This window comes from Passer domesticus, chromosome 3 (genome assembly GCF_036417665.1).
Source record: "Passer domesticus isolate bPasDom1 chromosome 3, bPasDom1.hap1, whole genome shotgun sequence".
Lineage (NCBI taxonomy): Eukaryota > Metazoa > Chordata > Aves > Passeriformes > Passeridae > Passer > Passer domesticus.
Genome location: NC_087476.1, coordinates 24,318,627 through 24,338,564, shown reverse-complemented (window position 1 = coordinate 24,338,564; position 19,938 = coordinate 24,318,627). Strand labels below are relative to the sequence as shown.

At 38.7% G+C, this 19,938-nt stretch overlaps 2 protein-coding genes across 7 annotated transcripts in view; both read right to left on the bottom strand.

Annotated features, from left to right (window-relative positions):
- LOC135296177 (protein scribble homolog) overlaps window positions 1–9,110 on the bottom strand; it is a 28,496-nt gene extending 19,386 nt beyond the window's left edge. The window contains exon 1 of the mRNA XM_064412208.1: window positions 715–9,110. Coding sequence (XP_064268278.1) covers window positions 715–936 — 222 coding nt within the window. The 5' untranslated portion in view covers window positions 937–9,110. The remainder of the gene's footprint in view (window positions 1–714) is intronic.
- A 132-nt stretch (window positions 9,111–9,242) lies between these two features.
- Window positions 9,243–19,938, bottom strand: part of LRRC1 (leucine rich repeat containing 1) — a 70,376-nt gene continuing 59,680 nt past the window's right edge. For all 6 annotated transcript variants that reach the window (XM_064412202.1, XM_064412205.1, XM_064412200.1 and 3 more), the window contains exons 11-14: window positions 15,014–15,129; window positions 13,920–14,092; window positions 12,281–12,417; window positions 9,243–10,465 (exon numbers count right to left, since the gene is read on the bottom strand). In XM_064412202.1, coding sequence (XP_064268272.1) covers window positions 10,307–10,465; window positions 12,281–12,417; window positions 13,920–14,092; window positions 15,014–15,129 — 585 coding nt within the window. In that variant the 3' untranslated portion in view covers window positions 9,243–10,306. The remainder of the gene's footprint in view (window positions 10,466–12,280; window positions 12,418–13,919; window positions 14,093–15,013; window positions 15,130–19,938) is intronic.

Sequence of the window (19,938 nt, the reverse complement as noted above, 5' to 3'; positions counted from 1 at the left end):
CTGTGGGCTGGAGGAGGGGGCAGCAGCACTCACAGGGGCTAGGAAGGAAGCAAAGTCCTGGAAGAGGAGCAGGAGCCCCAATTCCTGCCTCATCTCCCAGCTAACATCAGGAAGAATGGCGAGCAATGCCCTGAAAGGGAAAGGCTGCAAGGGTGCAATCACCACCTCCTCCTTTTCCCGGGCTAGGACCAAGAGGACAGCCAGGCTGCACACGGGTGACAGACACCTGGCAGGCACAGGCTGGAGAAATTACAGCAGGCAGGGGCTCACGGACATCAGCATCCTGGAAGAGCAGCACCCAAAATGAACATGCAGTGGAGGAGCACTGCAACCTCACTTTTCTACCATCCAGGCCTAGGGAGATGCTGAGCCCCAAGTGCTGCCAGCAACCTACGTACCTGAAAAGAGATGGAGGGAGCTTGGTAACTGGGGACGTAAGCAGGAGTAAAGTAAAAAACGTGTCTCATCACTGCTCAGGTCACTCATCTTAACCTGCAGGTCAAACTTTATTCTTGAGGGTTGGATGAATTAATTGCAAGCAAAGTGAAGGAATAAAACATTGAACATAGCTCTGTACCCTCTGCACAAGCAAGGACATGAGAGTATAAGCAGTGCAGGTCCCACAAACCCAAAGTGCTGTGCTGCACAGCAGTGTGAGCAGCTACAGCCTCTTCATAGACACACATTGTCTCTCCCAGTTTCAAGACTACTTACATCATCAGGATCCTCGAGTTCCTCTGCTTCTTGCTCAGGACTGATCCTTCCTTCTCTCCATTTTCCATTAGCAGAGCTGAACTTGTACAGGTTGCCACCATGAAAACCTTCCTTCCCTTTCAATGAGGCCCAGCGAGAGCCCTGGGAGCTCCAGTTATGGCCACTGTACAGTTTAGGAGACTTGGGAAGCCACTTAATAGAGTCCTGAGGGAAAGAGGACATTTTAAAAAGGAAATGAATAGATTTTAAGAAAGCAATTGAGGTATGTAAGTGCAGGAACTGCCTGGCAAGTTCTGCAAGGTATTTTAGATTCTTGCAAATACTGCATTTCCCTTTTTTACCTTTAGAAGTACCTTCAGTCACACAGAGACACTTTGCCAGTTAATGGGCATTGCTGGTGACACAAAGAGCAAGCAGAGGCTGCTGAAAATATTGGAAGCCTTTAAGGACTTATAAGAGCATGGAACCAAGCCTACCTTCAGCATCGTAAAGAAGAATTAATGATCAACAACAGTCTTCAATAAAGTGAACTACTAAGAAAACAAACAAGAGTACTTAGACCTTCAGTGACCATCTCATCTCATGACCTGAGTTCAAAAAAAAAACTATTAAGTCACTCCTCTCTTCATTATTCATTAAATAAAATGTTTCATTTGTTGAATGGTACCAATAGAAAGCACAACACTTAACTGATCTTTTAAGAAATTGCTGATTCACAAAGTGATTATAGTTCAGTTATCCCAAAATGTTCATTACTTATTTGCATCCAAAATACTCCACCTTTCTCGTTCAGAAGTTATACATGAAAAGTTGTGTCAAGGTTGCTTACGTACCTAAATTTTAGGTACCTAAATTATGTACACTGAATTTTAGAAGTGATTTTTCAAAGCAACCTTTGTCTTTCTTTGAAGATTTCTTTAAATCTCACTTCTGCATTTTCTTAAAGTGATACAAATCCAATGGCAAAAAGTAGCCTGATGCCAAACAAATAAGGAACTTCATTGGAGAAAACAAACTAACAAAACCAATTTTCAAGAAGCTTCTGGTGGGGCAATCAGAAGCACATGGCGACCTTCACGTGTTTTAACATGTATTTTATTCAGATTTAACAGTTCTTTAAGTTTCCATTTTCTTTTTTAAATGCAGAATGGTTACATTCTCACACACACACACAGAGATACACTGCTGCTACCAGCAACCCAGATGTCACAATTTCTATTGGATCTAAGGTGGGAAAAGACAAGGAAATAGGACAAGACTGTTCATGCTGGACACACTGATTCATCTTCATCTGCCAAAGAAGGTCGTCCCTTGGGATTCTTCAATTCTCTCAGTTTTAGGACGGCTGAAAACACTAGGAAATGGAAATGACAGTATGCAAGCATCTCACTTGAAAACAGTGTAGACCTTTTTGTGAGTCTTGAAAAGATGATAACCCCATCACGGGATTATTTGTACTTTAGAAGGAAGGCATGATTGGCCTTTTCCTGCACGAAATTTGCTGTTAAACCACATTTTGAACTGCACTGACACTCAGTGATATTGCTATTTGCTGGTAAATAGCCCATATTTCTGGTTATTCTGAACCACATGCTCAGGACAGTGGAGCTGATTGCCAATTTAGTTGATCAATGGGAAAGCAGCACAAACAATCAGAACATAGCAGTGGCTCCCTTTCCTCCTGACAATTCAAAATGCAAGGCAGGATATCTCCTGATCTTTCTTCATACTCGTCTTGAATAAGGAAACACAGGGTGCCCTTAAACAGAAACTTTGCTTTCTGTGAATATTAACTAGGGGGACAGCAATTCTAATCAGACAGATAAACAGTACACTAGGTGAAATTGTCTGCTAGTGGCTTGGATAGTTGTACTTCAGACTAGCTAGTGTGCCATCTCTCAGTGTTCAGGGTATTTCATGAGACAGCTTAAATCCTTGTCAACTTTCAAGCTCATTAGGAAGTCATAAAGCAATTTCACTCTAAAAATAAACATGGGTATAGTGAAGCATTTAACTTCTTCCAAGAAAACATCTCATTCTTGTTTGACCCTGATCCCTAATCCTAAAGAACAGCTTCTCAAACTCAGCCTGCCAAACTCTGTAAAACCAGTAAAAGACTATTCTCCCAAAGTAACAGACAGATTTCAAATTGTCAGCTTGTGCTGACAATCCCTCCATCACTTTAGGCATAGACTCAGCTGCAGTGGCAGCCTCCTGTATGCAAAGGTGATGAACATCAGTAGATTTTCCATCCCTATGCCTCCTGTAGTTCAGCTGGGAACACAGAGCTACAGAACACTCCTGCTCCCTGTCTGCCTTCTCCTATGGCAGGAGGCTTTTCCTCATGCTGCCATACAGCTGTAAGGAAAATTCTGTTTAATACCTGTAACCCAAGAAAATATAGACTTTAACATCATTGATCTACACTACTACAAAGTAAAATAGAAACAACAGAACAATTCTGGCAAAGAATTTTCAGCAGGTCTACACAGTAGTGTGGATAGCATTATGAAAGCAGTTTCATGATTTGGTTGTATCAATAGCAAAAGATGGAATGGAACAACTAGGAATGTTCTTTAGTCTACATCTTCATATACCTGCTATATGCAAAACACATGAATTCTACTTCCACAAAGTAAAATGGAGAAACCAAGCCACTGAATACTACTGCTGTAAGTGCAGGCTAATATTATTTTGCAACCAAATCTTAATCCCTAATTATTTTTTTACAACTTGATCCTTTTTGAAGAAAGAAAAGAGAGGGCTGGAAATAAGATAGTGAATTCAACCACTCAGTCTGTTTTTTGGGTTTTTTTACTGGATTTTTCTTTCCCTGCCAAAAATAAAACAAATTCCTTATTCTCATGTATTAATGAAAACTGATTTAGATAGGCAACAAGCATCCATTTCCCCTCATGTTGTCCAGGTGACAGCAGATTTGTACTCCAAAAATGAAGGTCTCTTTAAAAACCTCCAGTAATTTATTAGTTCATTCTCATTTTATTAAATAGTACAGGACCATGCTTTGAGACAGAAGGCTACAGGCAAATATCCTAATATGAAGAAAGAAAAATCAGTTATTTCAGAATTTTACAGATTATGATTGTCTTTTTACACACAGATAGAGTTTGGAAGTTCTTTCTTGTGTTTCATATGTGGGAAGCTAAGACCCAAAAAGATCATAAACATGACTGGTTTCAGTCATCAGCAGTAAACACAAAGTGAGTTGCACATAGATTGACATTTTCTTTAAAGTAATTGGAATGAAACAAAGAAGGCAAATTCGGTATTTAGGACTTTAAGCTTCATGGGTATGTGGGCGGTGTAACACTGCTTGTTTTGTAAAACCAGAAGTGTTTGGAGGGAGAAAATATTTATCAGCCCAGCAGTCATTATATTCCATGGAAACACATTTTTCTTCTCCCTTCACTGTTAATAAGCCTAACTGATTGGTAACAGACCATTGTGCTTCAGTGTTTCACCAGCAAGTCAAGTGACGTTTTTACCTCCTTTCAACATGTTTTTCATCTTTTCAAAGGCAGTCTCTCCATAACACACCTACTGCTCTGTATCATACCCCTGTAGTTAAAAGGACAAATTGTTCTCATAAAGCACAAGGTGTCTATTTTGATAAGATCTCACTAACAGATGCCCTAGAGAATAAATTTCCTCCAGAAAACAAAGGTGTGCAAATGCTATGCAACACCCTAAAACATTCTGGTAAATGAAAGAGACTCCAAAACAGCCTAACAATAAAAGCCAAGATATGAAAGCCACCCATGTCTCTGAAATCACAGTGACAGTGAAACATCCTGCTTACAGCCACAGCCTGGTCCCCACTGGCAAGTAGAATGCAGTTACCTAAAATATTTCAGTGGGCATACATCTGCTACTACAATTCAACTCAAAACCCCAAACACACATTCTCACCTATTTTTTCTCTTTAAAAGATGATTTGCTTAAATAGCACAATTATGGGAGACAAAATGGTTTTAAACATGCATTTCCTAGAACATAAACACTTTCCTACTTCAAAGTACAACGATACATAACATACTCTACTAATCAAAAAACTATTTCAGACTCATTCCCTTTTAAAAAGTACAAAAGACTGTTTCTAAGCTTTGTGTAACTCACACGAAACAAAAGCTCAACAAAATGCTGCTGAAACAAAGGCATACTTGAATATGCTTCCACTGGAGGAGAGGCATTGTAAAAGCTGCCTGAACTGATTATGGAAGCAAGCCTTATACACTTTGCTAGCAGTAAATACACAATTTAATTTCAAACTCAGATACTCAAGTATTAATTTTCCAGATTAGATTTTTTTTTTAATTTCTTGAAAATACAATTCTAAAAAATTGCTGTAGGTTATCCTAAAAACACCCACTATGCAAATGCTCTTCAGACTTGAAGTTTTCTCCCCTTATGAATGAAGACAAGTCATCAGTAATATTCAAACAAATCTTCTTGTTACTTAGTTTGCATTTGGTTTCGGTTTTAAGTTGCTTAGTGGAAGTCCAGGATACCATTAATAAAGAAATTCACTCATGTTTATAATCATGTAGTCATGATTATAATGTTTAATGTCCCAGAAAGATGAGACAATTCTATCTCCTATGAGCAACTTCAGAATGATTTAAAGCAGCCCATTTATTTTGGAATGGAGTGATACTGGCAAGTTACTGAGAGTGGTCATAGCACCAGAGTGTTTCCATCACAAGCACATCACCACAACTTGTCCGAGTTTGCTTCAGGAAAAAAAGAAGACAGGACTTTGAAGCATTGAATTGGTTTTGCATCCAACTAAAACTTTCTCTGCATTGTACTGGGGATGGTTACAAACTGAAATCCAAGCTGCTGATGCTTTAGTGGTATTGCCAAGCTCTGTGTGCATCTGTGTATCTTGAGGTGTTACTGCAGTCAGCACTGATCTTCCTCAGTGCACGTTGCTAATATTTTGTGTTTGGCTGTTCCCAAACCTGTTTTGTGTTTGGCTGCACATCAGATATTTCAGCCAAGACAACATTCCCAGCAACAGATGAGCACATCAGTGTCAAAGGTTACTGCACATCAGGTGTCCACTTCCTGGTTTTAATGCCAACGAAGGTTTGCTAAAACCTTTCCCTGAAACATCACTGAGGAGCCACACAGTTCTCTCCATGAGTGATACTGTATTTTCAGGAGAGGTCGTGCCTGGGAAAAGATAAACTTTTTTAGACCTCAGAGTTAATGGACTAATAACAACAGTGTTTAGAGGCAAAAACCCTGAACAGATTACAAATTCAAAACCAGACTGCCATGAACCCTCGAACCTGAAGTTAGTTCACAGTCCAGCTATACTCATTGAGCTCCTTCCTCCAAACCCTCTGCTCTGGTAGAATCCATGACTGACCAGCCCACTGCCACAAGAACTGCACAAAGGGAATAAAACAGTGTCTCCAACACCCACCAGAAGAGACAGGATGGCTCCTGCAAAGCAGCTTATAGAGGCAGCTCAAATCAGGCACATGCTACCTACTTTGAAAAAAAAAAATCACATTCTTCGTTCAGCCGATGGAATAATGATTATAGTACTGAATTTACAATAAAAAACAGAGGCATTGTCCCACTGAAAATTTCACAATTCCTTCAGGAGAAAGGGAACACCCAAAACAATTACTGATAGTCAAGACCAGCTTTTCTCATATTCCCATGTTCAGCAATCCAAGCACAGAAGCAGATTTGTTTGAAATGTGTTTGTCAGAAACTGAAGATGGGAAACACTCTTATCAAGTCAATCGAAAAACTAAAGTAATTTTATTTTCTGGAGTCAAGGCAAAGAATGGTGGTGAATTCTCCATTAACAAAAGGTCTAGACATTTCTGATAAACACTGAGCTTCTGTCTCAGAGAGAGGCAGACATTTACAGCAAACCTGGACAGTATCAACCAATATACTAAAAAATGTACTTTTAATAAAATTAAATTTCTGGCATCACTAGTCTCTCTTAAAAACTGAAATTACAAGCTCCAAGTAGTGAAACCTGTTAAGTAGCTAATCAGCAAAAAGCTGCTCACCCAGCACTGGTAAAGCATCAGGGCTAGACCAGAAGCAGACCAAGCAGAACACAAACAAGTCACTTGCTGGAAAGAACAGCGTTATACAAGTTTCCAGTACACACTTTCCTACAATACACTGATTATCAAAAATATGGAATTTAAGCCAGAAAAATAATCTCAACACATAACTTTGTGGGAAGTTGTGGGAAAAGCCTGGAGCAACACACAGGGGATGGAAAAATCCATTGCTACACTAACTACGATAGCACAAGAGTGCCTTTTTTCTTCCTATTCTTTTAAGACTAGGAATTGTGACTTTGAATAAAGAGAACTTGTATGCAGTAACTGGCAGGTTAATATTAAATCCACTCCACCACTGTGGTCAGTCGATTTACCCTGGTTACCTCTTTATAGCTAGTAAAACAGCATGCAAATTTTGTAGCCTCTGCATTAAACCCACCTCTCAAAAGACAAAGTAAAGGAGGAAAAGTTTATAGAGAAAGAAGTCATAATCATAGTCACTACTCAGGCTCCTCACAGCATCAGCAAGAGAAAAAAGAGACTGGGAAGAGAGGGCTCATGCTTTCAAGGACAGACACTGCTTCATCAGAACATGTGTCATCGACTTTTTCTGGCTATAAAACAGAGTTAAAACTGCCTGGAATGTTATCAATGCTGTTGGGTGGAGAAGGGTGCTTCAACCACTCTATAAAATGGCACACACATGGATAACTCAAGAGATGAGAGGGACTCCTGAGGTCTAGACTGATGGAGTTTGATCAAATAGAATGACATGCAAGTCACTCTGAACCAGCACTAGGAGGAGAGAGAGGGTAGCCACTTGTCTCTGTTTGCACAGCAAGAATCCAAGCACCTTGTCAGCCCTGAAAAACAACACTTCATCTGCTCTTATTCCACACCACCACTGGTTGTTGCTGTACCTCAAGCTGTACCCTGGAAATTGCACTTACTGCCAGCCTCAGACTCTACACTACCTTGTACACACTGCTGAACTACCTGCAGCAGAGCAGAATCTCAAATTGCCTCACCAAAAAGCATAAACAAAATACATTAATGAGATTACAGTGCTGCATAGTATTACTGTAGAAGCCTGAAAAATACACCTCCTCCTTTATCTCTCCTTAGACACTGACTGAAAAAACTAACAAAAATCCAGATTTCCACTACACAGGTTAATAAAGTCAAGAAAGATGGCAGTGAAAAGCACGGAATGCCAACACTCCTCTGGGGATAGTAGCTGGCTGGTCTGATGATGGACTTCAGCTCCTCTAATCTCTCATTAAGCAATTGTTGGATTCTAGTCTGAGATCAATTAATTTTCTTTTACAATTGAGTGGAGGCAAATGCCTTCGATATGCAATACGCCCATCTTTGGCTGAGATGACCAAAAGGAAACAATACCAGCTGCCCTTGGGTGCAGGAGTGTGAAACTGTTCCAAATGAAAGCAACCAGCCTGGATCACCCACTCAGCCATCTGTAGCTGGAGAAACCACAGCAAATATTCCTTCCATTATTACAAAAAAAAAAAATTAAAAAAAAAATCACCAAAGTAAAAAATACTGACTGCTGACCAATTACTTTGTGCCAAAGTGGATGCAGCAAGTAGTGCTTGCCTTGTGGTGAGTTCATGGGCTGCAGCAGCCTCCACGAGCCTGCTGGAATGTACAAGAAGCAAACAACACTGCACATATCACAGAGCTGCAACAGGATTTACATCTTGTTCTGACTGCAGTAAGTGCACAAGGGCAATTAATTATTTTCATCTGGTGGTAGGTCAGGCAACACCCAAATCCAGGCTTTTCACATTCATCTTGCTGATGGAGCAGATGCTAAAAACAAAACAAGCCACAACCTCCAAATAGGCAACTGGCATCACAGAGTCTTGCTGCCTTTGGCTTTTTTAGGAACTGTCTTTTTTAGGAACTTCCTTTCATCTCAAACGGGTTTGTTGCTGCTTTCTTGGGTACAGCGCTTACTACATTTTTAAACTTCTGTTGTGTCAATTCCAGTAAGTACTTTAAAAAGAAAATTCTACCCAGTGTTGGAGTCAGCTGTACCAAAACCTGATTTTCTTTTTGGTTTTATTTTAACAGCAGCTTACCAAGAATAACCAGGAGAACTCTCCCTTAAAAACAATAAAACTGCACTACCACTGAACTGACCTAACACTTACAAACCTCCAGCATCCTCCTGCAAAACCATGTCTTGAAGCTTAAAGGAGGAATCTTGGGGAAGAGAAATTAACAGAACCCAGAGACATCAACATCAATTTTTATCAGGCTTTTGCAAAATTGTTATTTACTGAATTAAACTCAGTTAATACTTACCTCTATAAACAAATCAGAACCCACAGATTTAGTAAGACCTTGAAATCAGCATTAGACAACTGAAGCGCAACACAGTAACAATGACAGCATTAATGTAGAGATACTTTAATTGCTGTTTTAATGATACATCACATCTACTGAAGCTTTTAAAGATGTTTTTATTATGGTTTTATAAATTTTTATAAAACCACCAAAGCACTTTAAAGAATCATGCTTTCTTGTGTAATACATAAAACTAATTTCATACTGTGCTTCTGAAAGTCTATCGTGCTGTTTTTCAAGTTATTTTACAGATGGCACATTAAAAAAAAAACCAATGGAAGCATGAATTTCTAGTGACTGCAATGCAACAAGGCATCCAAACCAAGATGTTTCATTACAACTAAGTTAAAGTGTGAGTGCATTATGTAATAAACAATAGCAGTTTGGTCATTTCATCTTAATTCTGTTTACAACAAAACTAACATTTGTGCTTCACAACCTAAGATCCCATAATATAAACATAAGTTCTCTGCTGTAAAATTTCCAACAAATTACTGTCCAAAAAGAGAAACATATCTAAAGAAGGAGACCAAATCTACTCACTTTCCTCGAGAATTGCTATATTTAAGACTAATATGACATACCAAACACAATAAGGCACAATGGGTGGTACAAACAAATGAATACAGTTGTCCATGAAACTTGTTCTCTTCCACAAATACTAAAATATGTACCGCTCAAGATAAATTTTCTCTTAAAAATGAAATACATCATCTTGTTATGAAAGTCCTATACAAAAATTTAAAATTTACACCATCTGAGCTGCCAAAAAAATAAAAAAAGTGTATCGATTTCCCACAAAACTATATTTTTCACCAGCACATCCAGCCACTGGGAACAAGATGTCCCAGCACTCTGGAAAAAAAAAGCAGTATTTCCCCTGTGTTTAAGACAAAAATATTGTATTCTGCATACAGTAGTGTATTAAACTTAAAAAAGCCTAGGACTATTAAAATTACAATATTGATTTGGAAATTATTGGTTCACTGCCTGGATGAAATAAGGCACTTTCTTCCAGCAGGCTGCACTTTTCGAGTGTATGGAGACGATGAATCAGGTTCTGGTTAAAAACAAAAAGGGGCTCAGTGAGGTCCCAGGAGACGACAGGAACATTTCAACAGCAGGGGAAGACACAGGAGGTAAAACCTGGAGATGGAACTCTACACAGAAGTGGTCACTCTGTCAATGGCATTATTGACCTCGTTTTTGTTTGAATCCAGTCCTTTAGCAGCATTCATATCATTCCGTAAATTCTCCACTGTCTTTTTCATGTTCTTTAATTCTCCAGGGTGTGGAGTGGCTCGCCTTAGAAGTGTTCTCTAAAAATAAACAGTGCAATAAGTGGTTTTGCCTTTGTCTCTCTGCAAAAACAACATACACTGACAAGGCTTCAGCATTCACATACCAAATAGTAAGTATCAATTTTTTTTCTTTTTTCCCCCCTTTCCTTTTCAAACTACAGTGCTCTGTGCTGAGCATTACTTTAAAAGATACTTGTTTATGAAGACAGCAAAAGAGGGTTTAAGAAGTCTCTAAGAGCAAATTTTGTTCTTCTTTGGACTACTAATCTGAAAGCCACTCATGTGAAGTACAATTACAAGTTAGGAAGTGAAGATTCTTTCATAACTATACTTGGGGATTTTTTTCTCCCCAAAACCATACAAGTGATTTAAGATCACACTTAAAACATTCATCTGATTGTGAAAGAATCCCACAAGCTCTCTTTACGGTTTTAAATAGTGTTTGTGTGGAGCTCCATTTGCCTTTCAGCCCCACCACACAGTCTGGTTCTCTAGTTAATTGAGAACAAGCACCTTGAGAGGGAGCATTTCTCTCCCACCTGAAACAGAAGAATGTATATCATTGTGCTGAAACCTTTACAGGGAAAACAACATTCACAAAAACTCCAGGTAGCATCCAGGCTGGAGACAACAGAACACCACAAATACAATATAGGTATAATACATGTATACATGCAGTTACTTTTTAGTGGCATGCATGTAAACTGTGCAGAGAACAGCAGAACTGATGACCCATACATGGGTTCTTTGGTCAAGACTGCTTTGGAAATCTGGCCTTCCTTCTCCTCAGTAAGATCATAAACTTTTTCCTCCAGTAAGGTCCTTGCCTCAAATCAGACAAATCAAGCACTTATCCTCAACACCCGAACCCTCACTGCTCAGGACATTCTCGGGTTGGCAGGGCGGTTCAGCAGCAGCATTCTGAACTCCCTATCAGTCAGTGAACCACGTCTGTTAAGAGACATTTTGTTTCTGCTGCTTTGGAGTAAGCAACTACCTTACTTGCTCATTTCCAAAATAAAGTAAGAGTTTTTGTAGTCGCTTTTTAAACTAAAACAATCCAGACAGTGCCCTGAAGTATCTCATGCTGAGATCTAATGAGGACCACCAGCAATGTTTTAGGGCATCAGAGCACGCTGAAAACATGACTGAAGCAGTGTTAATCTTTACAAGGAGTTTTAACTGTTAATAAAATCTAGTAAAACTACAGATCGTGTTGTGTTTTGATCTTCAGGATATGCAGAGCCCAACTTAATGGAGAGGTCTTATAAGTACAGTGACAGATGTTCCCACATCCTTTGTTTAAGTGGGAAACTAATGAGCAACATTCCTGCTGTTTATGGACACTATGGTTGGTTCAATGCAAATGGTGGAGTTAAAAAAAAAAAAAAGAATGAGAGAGAGCACAAAAGAGACTGGAAATAGAAATTAGAGAGACAAACAATAAGAAACTTAATAGACACACATGCCAGAGTGCTGGAATCCTAAATTAGACCCTATATACTTTCAGGCAGTAAAGCTTCACAGATGCAGAGAAAGATCCTATCTTCTTTCTGGAAACAAAACATCCTGAGCAGACAGAAGAAAACAAAGCAAAACAGAAGACTGTCCTGCATCAGAATATGAAAGTTATATTCAAAGCAGAAAAAACAAAGGCATTTAAAGTCAACATAAAAAGTTTCAGCAGCCAACATGAACAGTTCCTTCTCCAAATGTACACACAAAGCATGCAGTCCAAGCTGAAATATTTACAGTAAGAATGCTCAGAGCCTTTTTATACTTCTGCATTAATGTCACAGTGTCTGGAGGTATCCAAATGCTTGGAAAACATACCATTTCATTTTCCTCTTCATCTTTTTCATCTTCTAAGAAGCGAATTGCACTGACTCTGTTCACTGCCCGCTCATTCCATGTTTCATCTGACATCTCATTTACCAAACTCTCCAATGCACCACATCGTGGTAGGTTATCTGTTAGAACAGGAAAATGTACCTCAAGATTCACAGCAACATGCACGTGAAGTCACACCATCAACATGCTTTATTGTTCATAATTGCAACATCTGAACAATTACCCATGCAATACTCACAAGTGGCTATTTCTACTGTTTTTGGAAGAAAACAGAACTTGCATTAGTTTTCTGTTATCAAGTACATACACTAAATGGTTTCTCTATAAATTAGGTATTTCTGTACTTGGACTGCTTCAGACTTTTAGAGTACTGGTTATTAATTTACTTTCCACTATACATGCTTTTCTTGTGGAACATGGCTGTCAGCTGACATTAGCCAGTTCCCTAAGTAGCATTCTGTAACACAGGATCATTGCTTTTACTAACCTCATCCTTTCAGTATTGCTAGGCAATACACCTCCAGCAATCTAAATTCCACGCCTTCTACCCTTGAAGCCACAAGATTCATCTGGAGAGGAAGAAATCTAATTTCTAGTAGTAAGGCCTTTCGAGAAAGTCAAGTCAACCTCTGTTACACTTCTTCAACTAGCTTAATCCTCTCTAAGTCCAAAGGGGTTAATTCATACAATTATTTTAATTCTTAACTATTCTTAAAACCCAGGAGCTGAAAACAGAGACATTTCTACACTCCTACTGTTTTAATGGTTGCTATCTGCTCCAGCCACATATGACTGAAACACTGAAATTAAGCCTGGGTACCTACAATACAGATACCCACAGCTGAATTTTTCTCCTCTGGCCCCTTTGTACTCAGTGGAGAAGAATTCACATGATTTTCTTTTAAAGGTCCATTCTTGGATGGGATAAATTACTCTCCAGTCATTACAGCAGAAACTTAAATATTAGCTCAGATGAATCTCCTTGAATGCTTACAGCTCTAAAAGCTTGAGGAAAAAACATTCAGAAGTTACTGGAGCAGCAACACAGCCAACAAAAGAGTTTATGGTTCCACCTGGCCCAGGGGCAAGTTTCATCACAAAATGTAAAAGCAACTTATACTGCAATTCTACACTTGTTAATGAATATAATAAAGTTACTGTACGGTGCCTCTGCTTGAAAGAAAATTAGTTTGCTAAAAAGTAAAAAGTCCAGTGTTTACTATTTGCAATGCAATTTATTTTGCTGGTAAAGAGATTGAAGATGGAAAGCCACCATTTTTCCATATAGATATGTATATAAGATGTATAATCAATGTACACAAATATGGACACCACTACTGGGCCCACTTGCAAGCCTCAAAACAGGCATATGACTAATTCTTTCTCTTCCAGATCTGTATTTTATTTATTGCAGCTGTCACTGTATTTTCAGTAACCCAGTGCAAAGTTTTAAAGTCTTCTGAAGACTAATAGGATAACATAAAAAAAAGGTTTAATATTGAAAATTCAACCAGAACTTTGCTACTTTGCTCACTAGAGCTTATGCACGTTTATGGGACAACTCAGTAAACAAAGAAGTAATAATTCTGTACATAGTGAAAAGCTGACTCTAGGCACTTACCTTGGCAACCAGATTCAGAAGGCATTTGAGGAAGTAATACACATGTTAAAATCTTTTCTCCTGTTTCAGGGTCTGTGTCAGTCTGAAATGTCAGCAGAGGTTGGGACTGGTTATCAGACAACCACAAAGCCTTCAGCCTTAATGTAGTCAGTGAAATGGGAAGATACGTCAGCCTAGTTCAAAAAAGCAAAGTAAAAAAGTCAGGGCAATCCCTGGGAGTCTTAATAGATGGTCATGAAGTCAACTCAAGTATACATTGTTGAGTTGGAGCAAACAGGATTGAAATTATTGCCTCTAATAGAAGGTATTGCAGTAATCATCAATTCCATCTACTCCATTCTTTAAAAAAAAAACCACAAAAAAAACCACCTGTAGCTTAACTTTATTATAACTTTATAATCCTCTGAAGCTGAAAACCAGGTAAAACTATGCTGAGCTTTCTCTACTGCAGTAAAGTGCCCTGGAAGGCAGACAGCTGCTTCCCATCAGGAGCTTTACATGTGAACAGTGGCTAGAACAGAAATAGGTAAGGGCCTGTGAGACAATTACATTGCATAGATGAGATACCATTCGCTTTTCTTCTGTTTAGGGGTTGTTTTTTTCATTTAGCTTCCTAATAAGAAGCTGAACTAGTTTGCTGTTTCACTCATTTTTGTGTGCTGATGTTTGAAGCACTAAGATTTGTGAGAAGCTGCAAGGTCAAAGTGGCCTTCCCTGTTATTTGCACTGTATTCTGAAAATACAACACTCAATCTTGGTGTCACTTGACATTACAGCTCGGTAGCTTCACCTGAAGCTCTAGCCATTGCCTAGATTCTCAGTTTTAATACAGAAATCTATGAATCCAGAAACTTTTTTTGAAAAATCCAATTTCTTCCTCAGGGTCAAAGTAATCCAAAAATCACACTCATGACAACACACAATTTATGCTACTTTTGGCCCAGGGGGGAAGACTACTTTGACAATTTCAACAATAACACAAACATGAATATCATAACTTTTTAATTGCTCTCTTCTTAGACATAATATCTTTTGCTATCAGAAAGAATTAAGTAAATACAGCAAAAGAACATGAAGATACAAAAATCTCTTGCCTGTTTCCAGCAACATCCAGGACATGAAGTTCAGTGGCCTGTGAAATTTCAGAGGGAATTCGAGATAATCTGTTGTCACGCACAGAAAAGACGTTAAGACTGCAGCAGCCCCCAACCTACATTTGAGAAGAGGGGGAGAAAAAAAAGCAAGTGTGGTTTTGTTGCTGTAGCACAGTGTAACAAAGGCATGCAGCGCGGGTCACGGAGTGTGTCACAGCACATTCGAGTTACAATGCCTGCCAGACACTTCCCCCAGAGGTACAGACTGCAAACTAGTGTCAGCTTCCAAGAAGTCTGACCTGAAGCAAGTCTGTAGGAGCACTGTCTTGAACATCTGTATCTGCAAATAATGGATAACTTGACATAAAGGTCACACTCTAGCTATCTTTCAGAGCTTTCCACACCCAGAAGAAACCAGTAACCACACAGAAGCTACTCTGCCCAACATTCACAAAAAACCCTACACTTAACATTTTCTAGCTCTACATTTTACATATTAATTCATTCTTTCCTCATGGCAACTTGGTATTCAAGCAAGTGCAACGGGCCTTGAAGCAATGCAAAATGCTAAATATACCAACTAATTCCCAAAATTTGTTGAGGCCACAAAGATTAATGAAGAGCTCTCTACAAGCAGAACACTGAGTAAAATCTTTGATGTCCCAATTCATACAGAAGCACCTCTTTTCAACACAATTCCCACATGAACTGGCCTTGTTTAACATATTTTTATCTAATATCCTCTGTCGCTATCAAATTATCCAAATATAAGCATTTGCATTCTTTGGGTGCAAAGATGGGATTTTTCAGTCTTACCTTTAAAAATCTACATCTTGCACCAAAAGTAGCAGCTTTCAGAAAGACAAACTCCCCACATCTCATTGAAAAAAAACCTCATTACAACTTTATGTTCCAGAGGGAACTTCTATAAACAGGAACATTATTAGTTGTAGCAACTCAAAAGCTGCTTCAAGTAACTCTTTGTTCCTATTAACAAAGGAAACTTACCTTTGTTTGCTTATCATACAGAGTTTCAAAAAGCACTGTTGTTTGTTTGCCAGTTCCAAAACTCACCAGAAGAAGGGGAAAAAAGATTTTTCTTTTCTTACTCCAAGTAATAGAGGCAAAATATCCCAATGCTATTTGAAGCTTTCAAGTTAAGCGGACTTAGAATCTAATTATAGAGTTAGAGTCCAAACTAAACACAGTGAAAAATCTCAGTTCAAAAATTAGAGGACATCTATAGTGACATACATCTAAGAAGGTTCTCCTCTTACACTATAGCCAATATGTAACTATACTTTGGCCAGGAGTCCCCAAAACTAAGCTGAAATTATTGTGTTCTTGTTAACTGTCAGTTGTGTCTTTGTAAAACCCACAATTCAGTCCAAACCCAAGACTGAGATTATAGACAAATAACACAAAATATTTTAACTAAAAAAAAAAAAAAATAGTGTTGATTTAATGTTCACTATTTACTAAGGAAAAAGCCACTTTTAAAAGATGCAACTGTGACTCACAAAATAAAACAAATGGAGCATTTTCATTCCACTCACCTTCCTTTGTATCATAAATGCTTTTTAATAGAAGAAAACAGCAATCAGCTGCTCAAGGCTTCTGATTCACAAGCTATTTACAGCAGAAAGTTAAAGTGCTATGCTCTTGACAAAACAAATTCTGTGACATTTCCCTTAAATCACTGCACTCTTAGCATGCAGCTATTTCACAAGATTATCAGTTTTCCCAGCCCTGTGTGTGCAACAGAAGCATGAACCTTGCAAGCCATTTTAGCTTGTGAATCAAAGCCCTTAGAAACCAGCACTCAAGTAGTAAGCAAACATTTCTTGGTTCAAGAATTCTGCTCTTCACTTTAAAGCATGTATAAATTCTTAAATAATGTGCCTCCACACATTCACAGAACACAGTGTTATATTAAAAAAATATATACACACTAAGTATCTAGTTGGTGTTGCTAACATGAGGAGCCGTGAAAAGCAAGAAATACAATTAGGGTATGTTGATGAGCTGGCAAGTGATGCCCTCAGTGTACACAAAGTGCTCCCTTTTCATGAATGAAGTTTGTGTTACTCAGTCTTGGAGCATGGAGATCCAAACAAGTTAGCCAAACAAACAAAGTGAAGCCATGCAGCCCTGATGAGACCAAAATTTCTGTACTTTTGACAATGGAAAAATGCAGCAGTGGAATCAGGACAGCCTGAGTCATCATGCATTTAAAACAGCTTAATGAAAGGTAATAGAACCATGGACTGAAGAATACTTACAGGGTTATCAATTTACCTGACCCATAATTTTCCAAGCGGCTAACAATTAAGAAAATACAAGAGATGTTCAATTTCTTTTTCTTTATCCATACTGGACAAGAGCATGCCAACAAATGGAGACAGAACATACATTCTTCTACTGCGAAAGAGGGTTATAACTCCTAAATAATTTAAACTTCAGTTAATTTAACTTTGCTCTCTATCAGTCAACCTGCTGCTGTTCAAAGGTTTTGTTTCATCCAACGATAGTGAAGATCTTTTATTTTAATAGGGTAGTAGGGTAGATAAAAAAGAGACACTGAATTTTTTTAATGAAACTGTTTTTAGAAAATGCAGACAGCATTTAACGAGCAGCACTGAGTGAGATACCACAAAGGAAAGACAAGCTCACAGTTAAAAATTAACTAAAATCTTTGTCATTTTAAACAAAGATGGCACCCATCCAGCAGTACAGAAAGACACCAGGTGCAATGTTTGAAAACCTAAACATGAAGCCATACCAGGGAGGCAAAGTGCACACACTACATGGCATGCGGAAAGGAAAACCCTGTTGTGGCCCCCATGAAGTTACACGGCATCAGAACGTCGATGGTTTGCCTCAGGTTGGCTGAGGAAGAGCCATGCTTTCCAAGGGTCACATGCTCACAACAAACTCTGCCAGACCACCACATCTGCACCAAGGACACAGTTGAGGCCACAAGCCCATTCACCAGTTAAGCACACACTTCATTTCCAGCACAGGCTTCACTTAATGGGGACAAGCATGTGCTCAGTTCTAGGCACATGAGTGACTGTTCCAAGGACTGGAGGCTTAAAGAAGTCCTCACACTCTTCTGTAGTGAGCAGGACATCAGGAAAATATCTCACATGAGTAGTGCATGCCTAAGTCGTGCTCCTGAGACTTAATTCATTTTAGCAACTTTAGTTTAAGGGTTATTGACTTGTCACATCACGCCAACTCCAAAGAACAGTGAGCCTAGATAGAGGAAAACCACAAAAACAAAGCCCACAGGTCAGTCAGGCAGTAAATGGTCATTACTATGAAGTCCTAATTTTAAGATCATTGCTACTATGAAGATGGAACAAAACTACATATTTGCATTCAGGTGGGCTTGATTGAGAGGATGATTGTCACCAGGAGACCTCTGGATTCCACACAAAACTTCAACCCTTTAAACTCTTTAATGGATGATCTTATTGCTCTTTTCTTCTATCTCAGTCTGAGGCCCATCTTTCTAACAACTTCCTCATTCTGGGGAAACAATAAGGCTTGGACAAACATAGACAGAAAGTCAGCTCAGTTGCCAAAACTCCCCCCATGTTCTCATCATGACCAGCATTTAGCGCTTCACTCTCCTGCTTTTTTGCCATTCATACACGCACTACTATCCATCTTAGACAGTCCTCCACAAACTGCAAGTCTTAACAGAATGCTTCTCTGCTGGTGTTTCTAATGACTCTAAAGTAGATCTGTTTACTACTCAAAAGCTATGAATCAATTCTGCTGTCCTTTACCAGTTAGCATCTTTCACACAGCTATAAGCAATGCAAAAAAAATACATTATGACAAATACTGTAATGATCAGTCTTCAGTTGTCGTGTGAATAGCTAAAAGTTCAGTGACACACCTCTTTTATTCAACTCTCAAAACAGCTGTCAGCACCAAAAACTCTCACAGACTTATACAAGTCTGAAAAATATAGTGATAATTTAAACACAGTTCCTCTTGTGTTGCAAAATCTTTTCCAGCGTGTCATATCCAAAATTTTGTTTGGGTTCAAAGAAAATAAAGTCAGAATTTTCCTTGGCTCCAGATAAAGCAAACTAATTCTTTTAACTGCAAGCACAGAATACACTTAGGGGTGGAAAAAACTGCCCAATTCATTGTTATTAACTATTATTCTGTTGCTATTATTAACTTTAAATTGGCTACGAAAATCTTCACCAAACTCACTTCAACACCTCCTGCACCACTGGTGAACAACAGGAGAGGAGGTCACCAAGACAGCTTCTAGTCCTCTGACTCAAGACAAGTTTTCCTCCACTTTTCTTAGTGCCCTTTTCTTTTTTACCTCTTGAGACACACATACTTCTACACAAATGAAGAGACAGGACATCAAAAGTTAAAATCAGGAAAAAAAAAGTGGTCCCTACTAGGTTTTTTTTAAGAAAAAAATAATTATAAAGCACAGTTATTGCCAAAAAAAAAAACCCTGTAGTTTTACCTAATGGAGTAATAATTCTCACAATATACCTCAGAGCCAGGAAGGACACGTTACCAGATCTCTGCTGGGTGTAAAGACTCATTAACAAAAGCATATAAACTGGAAAACATTCCAAGGAGGTTATTCATGCAAGTGCCAAAATCAACACACCAGTTTCATCAGCATTCCTGTGCCAGGGTGGGATTTCAATACCAAAGAGTCACCAGGCAGGTCTTTCAAGTTTAAGGGGAAAAACATTTCCAACTATGAACAGGTTTAGACATTCTCAGTTCTTGCTGAAGTCTGTTTTACCACTTCAGTCAGAGAGGCACTAAGCTGCAAAACGAGATGCTGTAGATGAAATCTGTCAGTGACTCAAGCCTTGGTCATACATTCAGTTCTTCCAGGTTTTACCTTTATCACCACACAATACAGAAGA